This window comes from Euphorbia lathyris, chromosome 2 (assembly GCF_963576675.1).
Source record: "Euphorbia lathyris chromosome 2, ddEupLath1.1, whole genome shotgun sequence".
In the NCBI taxonomy this organism is placed as follows: Eukaryota; Viridiplantae; Streptophyta; class Magnoliopsida; order Malpighiales; family Euphorbiaceae; genus Euphorbia; species Euphorbia lathyris.
The window spans coordinates 109,898,036-109,906,753 of record NC_088911.1 but is presented as its reverse complement, the minus strand read 5'-3'; the positions used below and the strand labels follow the sequence as shown (position 1 = coordinate 109,906,753).

The 8,718-nt window shown below is 33.5% G+C and overlaps 1 protein-coding gene across 1 annotated transcript; it reads right to left on the bottom strand.

Annotated features, from left to right (window-relative positions):
- Nucleotides 1–6,226: 6,226 nt before the first annotated feature.
- LOC136217366 (S-protein homolog 24-like) lies at nt 6,227–6,661 on the bottom strand. The gene has a single exon (XM_066003966.1). The coding sequence runs from the start codon at nt 6,659–6,661 to the stop codon at nt 6,227–6,229; it is 435 nt and encodes a 144-aa protein (XP_065860038.1).
- Between the last annotated feature and the right edge of the window lie 2,057 nt (nt 6,662–8,718).

Below are 8,718 nucleotides of genomic sequence, written 5' to 3'. Positions count from 1 at the left end.
AAAAATATAGAACCCACCTTATGTTCAATTACCATTATACTCCTTTATAATTTCAATTGTAATTTTTTATTTACCTTCTCTCTCCAGCGATCCTCTCTTTCTAAATCTAAATTTCTCTCTAACTCTTTAATTCTCCCATTCTTTCTCTTCACTTTTCTCTCTCTTCCATGACCTGCATCTTGTGGTTAGTTTACTTCCATCATTTTTTTTGTGCTCCTCACCTGCATCCTAGCCTTCGTAAACTCTTACCTGGCTACCACATTCTGTCATGGCTCTGCCTGACCCAACAAAGCCTAATCTCATTCATTGTTTAATAGGGAAAATCTCCAAAACTATCTTCAAGGCGTGATTGAAGTTGATGTGTCCATATTTATATACATCTTTATATCTTAATTCTCTATAGTTTAATGTTAGTTTTACTTTATTAGTGCTTATTTATCTTGTTTTGTGTTTTATGGGTGTTTTTGGAGATTCAATTAAAATTGGAGATTAAAATGCTAATTTTATGGAACTTAAAGTGGAATTGGAGAAATCTGTCAGGTCTTAACCCATGTCCATGGCTTAGGCCATGCTGAAGAAGGAAATTATGAACTAAAAAGCTGATTTGTCCTAACCCATGCCCATTGGTAAAGACAAGTCTGAATTTAAGAGTTGAGTTGTGATTAGAAGACTTCTATTTTAAGATTTTTACTCTTTGTAATTTTTATTATTAGTTTTAAATATGTTAAGACATTACTATAGGATTTAATTCTATTAGGATTTCATAATATAGAATCCTAGTAGAAGTTTAATTCTATATAGAATTTTATTATTAGATTTTTATAAGCAGTTATTTAGTTTTCTCCTGACAGAACAACGTGGAAGGTGGAAGAGTGGGAAGAGTGGGTTTATGTTTTTAAAGAGACAAGCAAGGACATCGAAGGATCATCATCTTTCATCATCGACATCTTTTTCTTCAATCAACATCGATTCTTCTTCAAGCTTCTTCATCTTTGGCTTTTTATTCTCTCTTCTATAGTGAATTAAATTCCAACTTCTAGCTAGAGGATTTAGGTCTTGCACAATGGAATTGTGAGATCATTCTGTACTTCATCTTTTTCATCTATTTCAAGTAATTGATTTACATGCTGTTCTTATTCCTATTGCGTGATTTAATTGAATCATTGATTTAATTATTTACTTGCAATCGTTTTGCTAATTAGATGTTTAAATACGTAATCGTTTAAATCATCTGATACAAGTAGCAAATAACATAGTTGATTGTGGACAAACTTTGAACCTATATTGTGAATTGAGATTGATATGCTTTAAATAATCCCGCTTGTGTGGTTGTTGAGTAGAATTAGCATCTCTTTTATATTTAATGCTTTCAATCAAATTAAATTCTAAAGCTTGTTTAGAACTGTTTGATTGATTAGAGGTAATTAGTGAACTTTTCTTGATTATCTAAACGGTAAGAAGAGATAGGTTGTTAATGCTTTTTAATAACCATAGATAATTTATTTGAAGGGTTGAAACTTATATTTTCTGTGATCGATGATTAATTGGTTCAATTCAAGACTCGAACCTAACCTCTGGCTAGAATCTTTCTCATACATATTTCTCATTTATTTAATTATTGATATTTAATTTTTACTTGTTATCTTATATTCAATTCCTTCCACAAACCAAACCCCCCCTCTTTACTTTTAATTGTTAGTTTCAAAAAGTTATAATTCGACCAGTCTCTGTGGATTCAACCCTACTCCGCATTTACTACAGTTTTCTAGTTCCAAGAGTAGGTATTTATTTTTGGTGAATTCGACACTCATCAGAAGCCGAAACTTACGATTGCTAGAGCCCGGATGCCATGATAAAATTAAAGACAACAACTTAAAATGAGGCTATGTATATGCAGAAATAAAGTCTAAAAATGAGAGTCTTTGCTAGTTAGGGAAAGAAAGATGTGGATAAAATAACTTATTTATTTATTTATTTTGAGCCAAGTGACTTATGAGTGGATGAACAAATAAATTGTTCAGTTTCAATCATTTAGAGTTGGGTTCATGGCCTACTGGAATGTTCTTGCTAGTTAACGATTGAAATTGACATGGAGAGAGCATGAAAAATTGAGCATGGAAAAAAAGTAGAGGAGGTTGAGAAATTAAAATTAGAGGAAGGGGAAGAGGAAGGAAAGTGAATCTGAAGAAGAAGAAGAAGAAGAAGAAGAAGATGATGATGATGATGATGATGATGTTGGAGATGATGAAGATAGAATGTGGGTGTCACCATTTTTTGTTTAGTTGTTAGACTGTTAAAAGTTAAAAATAGAGGAGATAGAAAGAGAAAAAATGGAGGAGAGAGAAGGAAAAAATAGAAGATAGGTAGAGTTAGGAGAGAGAGATTGTGAAGGATGAGAAAAAGTAAGAGATAGAAGATGAGGAAGGAGAAATAAAGGTATAAAAGTAATTCTCTTATTGGTGGGGCTTATGTTTTATTTTGAAAGAGTGAAAATCATTGATATAGAATGTTGACCAGGGTTGACCGCTCATTTTTTAATTGTGTACAGTTTAGTGGGAGGTCACTAATAAAGTGATATGCATTCATGTGCAAAAAGGAAAGTTGTATACCAAAAAGGTTGCACACCAGATACCATATGTTGTGCTCATGATTTACTTCCCCTTCATAGGTAAGTAACATTGTGACTGTTACTTCCTCATCTGGGATATTGTTAGTTGTCTCCTCCACCTCATTGGGAGGACTCCAACATTCTGTTGTATAGCGATCGTACTTGGAACAATTATAACATTGATGTTGGATTTGTTGCGTTCTTCATCAACCTCTAGTTGGCTCTTTCATGACCACGACCTCTGCCTCTTCCTCTTATGAATTGAGTGATTTCTTCGTTACTGATATATTTGTTGTCACTTCTTCCCGTATGTTGACTTTTTCCATGTCATCGTCCTCTTCCATTTCCTCCTCAACCTCTATTGCTTCCTCTTCTAGATTGGGTTCTTTATCGAATGATTATGTTGCCTTTAAAGTCTTTGTTGATAAGAATTTCTTAGCTCACTCTTCTTTTCTCTTCTCGAGCCTTTCTTCACGTGTTTGTAATGCACTATAACTTCATCCTCGATCGTCACATTTATGTCTCTCGAGATTTCTATAGTTACCACTACATAATCAAATTTGGGTAGTAATGATAACAAATTATTATTTTTCAATTCTACTCTTCAATTCTTTTGTGATATTGTCGCATTATATTCATGATTGATTTTACTCGGGATGAGTAATCAGTAATTGCCTCCATCAACCTTTTTTACTCTTTCTTCACGTTGAAGAGAAACACGTAGGATTTCTCACACTTGTTTGGAATCCAAGCATTAATGAATGAGAGTACACGTCTTTTGATCATTTTTGTGATTTTTCTACAGGTTGTCTTTTTCCATCGGGGCTACCTCTGATTCGTCTGTTGGAATTATGTAGCCTTGACATTCGAGTAAGGATTTTATTCTAATGCACCAACTTGTATAGTTGGTTTTTATAAGATGAGCATATTGGAAGGAGATGTTGGAATTGTCTGCCATCTTTGAAAGTCTCTCAAACACTCAATTTATGAGAATAAAATTCTCACATCTCTCGCAATACCTAGGCTCTAATACCACCTTGTTGGAGCTAGAGGAAATAGAAGTATATAAACACACAATAGACTTTATTTCATTCAGGAAAAATACAAACTTTACAAAATACTCAAACTCTTTCTTATTTTTCTTTACATTCAATTACATATTTTACAATGCAAATAACTATTTATATTTATAGTGCTAATCAACTAACACCACAGATTTCCCTCAAAAAAAAAAAAAAAAAAAACTAACACCACAGATTATATACAAATATGTCATTCTTCATACAAAACATAAACTCAAATTGGTACCATATAGTCACATAACACCATCTATGTCCTAAATGGTGCCTAACACTTTCCATAACCACAAATTATACCAAATTCTATATGTATCACATTCTTCATCTATTATTTTTCCAAATTAAATTTATTAGTATTATTGTTATTATTTTCAACAGTAGCTGAATAGTTTTTATTGAATATTTAGACTTACTCATGTGAATTTATTTAAAGCGACCTATACGACACTTTCGCCTTCCTAAACCATTTCAATTTGTCTAAATCACTACTTTACTCTACAACAACAACAACATCAAAACCTTAGTCCCGAAATGATTCGGGGTCGGCTAACATGAACCATCATATAAAACCGTGAAATCAAGTCGTGTCAGCGACACAAATTCGCTCCCTCTCACTCCGTCCTATCCACTACCATATTTTCCACAATTCCTAGTAAACACATATCACTCTCTATCACCCCCCTGCAAGTTTGCTTAGGTCTTCCCCTACCCCTCACCACTAAATCCTTTTGCCACTCTTCGGTCCTCCTAACCGGCACATCAAGCGCTCTACGTCTCACATGGCCAAACCACCTTAGTCGGTTTTCTCTCATTTTATTCTCAATAGATATAACCCCTACTTTTGTCCTAATTATTTCATTACTCACCCGATCTTTTCTCGTATGACCACACATCCATCTAAACATACACATCTCTGTCACTGACATCTTATGGATGTGACAGTGTTTCACTGCCCAACACTCCGTACCATATAACAATGCTGGTCTGATTGCCGTGCGGTAGAATTTTCCCTTCAATCTATTAGGCATGTCGGGGTCACAAAGGAAACCTGTAGCACTCTTCCACTTCGACCAACCAGATTTAATCCTATGAACAACATCTCCATCTACTTCTCCATCCGTTTGGATAATAGATCCTAAATATCGGAAGCAATCTGAGGCCTGAACAACTCTCCCATCTAGGGTGATTGTCTCAGCCTCCCTACTCCTATGGCCGTTAAACTTACACTCCAAATATTCTGTCTTACTTCGACTCAACTTAAAGCCTCTAGATTCTAGAGTTTGTCTCCATAGTTCCAACTTCCTCTCCACTACTTTACTCTACCACTTAAAATTTAAGAAATTAATCTAATACTTTAAATAAATTTAGAAAACTAATAATATATCTATAAAGTTCAAAACATCAACCGAATCCTTTAGACGAGTATAGACAAACATGATATATTAATACATAATTCAAATATAATGTTTGTTAAAGCAAGAAAAAAATAAATAATGGAACTTATAAGATTATAATAATCCTGTAAGTGACTTTAAATTGACCAAACACATGAGCAGTCCATATTTCTTAACTCATCTGCAAAGGTGCTCAATAAGATCTCCTAAATCATTTGATAGCGACGAAAAGCTGCTCGAAAAATATATCCCTAATCTATTCTCATTATCCAACTAATCATTAAATAAGATAAGCAATTATCTGATTATATTATGTTTCTTTACAGTTTGATTTGATTGTGCATATGCTTTAATATTTTAAATTGAATGGATAAATTGGATAAGTAATTCAACACACTAAAACATTCTTTTTGACCCAGTCTACATTTTATAATCCTAATTAATCATGTCCTCTACAACTTTCTCTTATCGAGGGATGGATCCAGAAGGATTGAGATTAAACATTCGTTGATCCCCCAAAAACTTAATTGAAAATAATATGTATGAAAGTCTTGAGATCTAATGAGAATTAAAAAGTGTGTTATATAAAAAGTTGATAATTAATAAATAATTTAGCCATGAATGTTTAAAGACTAGTCAATAATAAAATTATTATGATCTCTGACTATGACTATACGAAATATATATTATAAGATATTAGGATTTGCATTACAAATTTTGATGCCACAGAAACTATTTATGGACATAACAAGCCTTGTCTGTTTTGGGGAAGTAGCTAGGCTCTACAGTTTAGAAGTGGGATTTCCTGGCAGGAGCACTAGTTTCTCCTTTTTGGTGGGGTAAATGTGCTAGTGTTCCTCCATCAATTTAATATTTTATTAACTCAAAATATATTCAACTGTCTTTGTCTTTTTTAAATTTTTTAAGCAATTTTATAATCTTATTTATCTCTTTAAGAAATATATTTACCTGGAATAACTAAAAAAACAAGGCTAGACCACTGTTGCAGATGGTTAAGTTAAAGGCCAAAAGAAAAAGAAAAACACAAGCAATTTACTAATTAATATTATTTAACGATCAAAAATATTTGTTTAAATTTCCTTTGTAGAAAATCAAAACACACAGATACTTAATCTAAAACAAAATCAAAACCAGGAGAAATCTTTCTTCCAATTAATCTCATCATTACTGAAATAAAAGCCATCTTCTGTGACTAACCAAGAACATTTCCTGAAAAGGCTGCAGCGATAAATATCTCTTGGAAATTTGAAGGCATCAAATTTTCTTCTCCTTTCTTCCCATTTCATGGTGCATAAATAATGAGTAGTTCCCCAGAAATTAGTCTTGAAATTCCAGCTGAAATCATCGCCTTCCTGGAGAGCCCGGCCACCGAGTTCACCGCCCTCGGCAGTGCACCATATGACTAAAGGCAAGGAGGAGTTGTTAGTGAAGCCATTTATAACACGGACTTCGAATTCCAGACATGCAAATCTTTCTGGTTTTTGTACTGAGAAGAAAGCAATTACTGAGGCAAAGGTAAGTATGCTCAGAATTTGTGTTTTAATGCTAAGTTTCTTCATATCTTATGGTGGAGAAGGTAGGAGGAGATGTGTATGTATATTATATTATATATATATGGAGAATATTGTATTATAATGGAATCCTTTATGCTGTTCTGTTTTTTCCTTTTTTCAATTTTTCTTTTAAGGCAAAAAATCCTATTGTAATATATTTACTTCTTTATTTGTTATGCTGCAATTTGCATATCATTAATGATTACATTATATGTATATTTTGACTTAATATATCAAGGTTTTCTGTATTGATCCAAAAAATGGGAAATACAATTCAAAAAATGAGAGAGTAAAATTGTATAAATGTTGTATATATTTTTGTGTGTTATAGGAGAGGGGTGATGATAAAAGGAAATAATATAAATATGAATTGTATAAATGGAATGAAGATTAATTATAATAATGTGAATGGAAGGAAGATCAATTTTGATAAATGTGAATGAGGTTGGTGAGTCCAACAATATTAATAGTATTATTAAGAGAAATTTACATATAAATTCACTTTTTTTTTAAATATGTATAATTATATCAAATAATGATTTTGAATTATGTCAAATCAATACTTTTAATATATTTTAATAATTAAAATTTGTAAATTACGAATTTAAAATATATTTTCTAGTGTTTATAATTTATAAATTGGGGTCTAGAATTTTTAAATTATGGTGTAAAATCATAATATATAGAAAATAATGATATATTAAGAATTAAGTCTGGTGATATGATTTTCATCAAAAAAATTAGTGATATAATTTAGTTATAATTTTATACTTAATTATGATATTCATGTATTTGACCCTATTATTAATATCATAATTGGTTAACACTTTGAATTTGATTTAAAAATCCATTTAAAATGTGTTAGTCTTTTGAATTTATTTAAAATGATCTTAATATTAGTAGAAAATTTACAAAACTGACCCAATAAGTAGATTCATTTTTTTAATTGAAATCTTGGTGTGTGGGAAAAGAGTTAGACAGACATCCCAGCTAGGCTGGCACCCCCGCCCGGAACCCGAAACCCAGAACCATTATTATAAAAGAGGAAAGAATAAAAAAATAGTTACAAGGAATGTAAAAGAATGCGAGAAAGCTACGTGAAACGGTAATCAGGCCGCTCGCTTAAATTACAGAAGTAATCCGAAACACAAAAGGCAAGGATACTATCCCACCTAACCGAATCAGGAGCCGTGCGACCGAAGTTTGCAAGGCGATCCGCAACCTCATTCCCCTCCCTATAGATGTGAGAAACGAACACTGACATTGAGGAAAGATGTTGAAGACATTTTAGCCAATCCAATCGGAGAGACCAAGGCACCGATCCGGAGCGGGACTGAAGAAGTTGCACGACATAAACGGAATCGCTCTCAACCCATAAACGGTGCCACCCTTTTTCAAAAGCAAGGATGATCGCGTGGATTGATACTGATAGTTCGGCAGTGTAAGAGAAGGATTGTTGAATCGGGTAAGTGAACGCCCCCATGAACAACCCGTTCTGTGATCTAAAGATCCCTCCACAACCAGCAGGCTCGGGGGAGCCCATTACAGATGCGTCAGTGTTAACTTTAACGCAACCTACGCGTGGGGGCAGCCAATAAACAGAGATTATCCTTGGAGCATGGTGCCGACGGATATTCAATCCCAATTCATATATAATCTTAGCCTCCACAACCGAATTCCACATTTCGCCATTTTCCAAACGATCTGCGTCACATATTGAACACCAGAGACGATACAGAGCGAGGAATAAGCATGGAGCCTCGCCTTCAAAAATTACTTTATTGCGTGTAGTCCAGATTATCCAAAAGCTATTGGTGATTGTTGATGCCCATAATGCTGCGATTTGGAGACTGAAACGCTGTCTTGATGCGTCATTTATCAGTGCTGCAACAAACTCGACATAGATCCTCCTGCCAAAAAGCGATTCCACACCTTTCCAAATATTTCGTGAAAACGAACAGGTAAGAAAAAGGTGATTCGCTGTTTCCATCGATGCACTACAAAGGCTGCATTTGGAAACGATATTTAAGCCCTTATAGCTCAACCGTTCATGAGTGGGCAAA

What these genes read in the sequence shown, in the direction of transcription:
- LOC136217366 (XM_066003966.1), bottom strand. Translation starts at nt 6,661, where the DNA reads ATGAAGAAACTTAGCATTAAAACACAAATTCTGAGCATACTTACCTTT.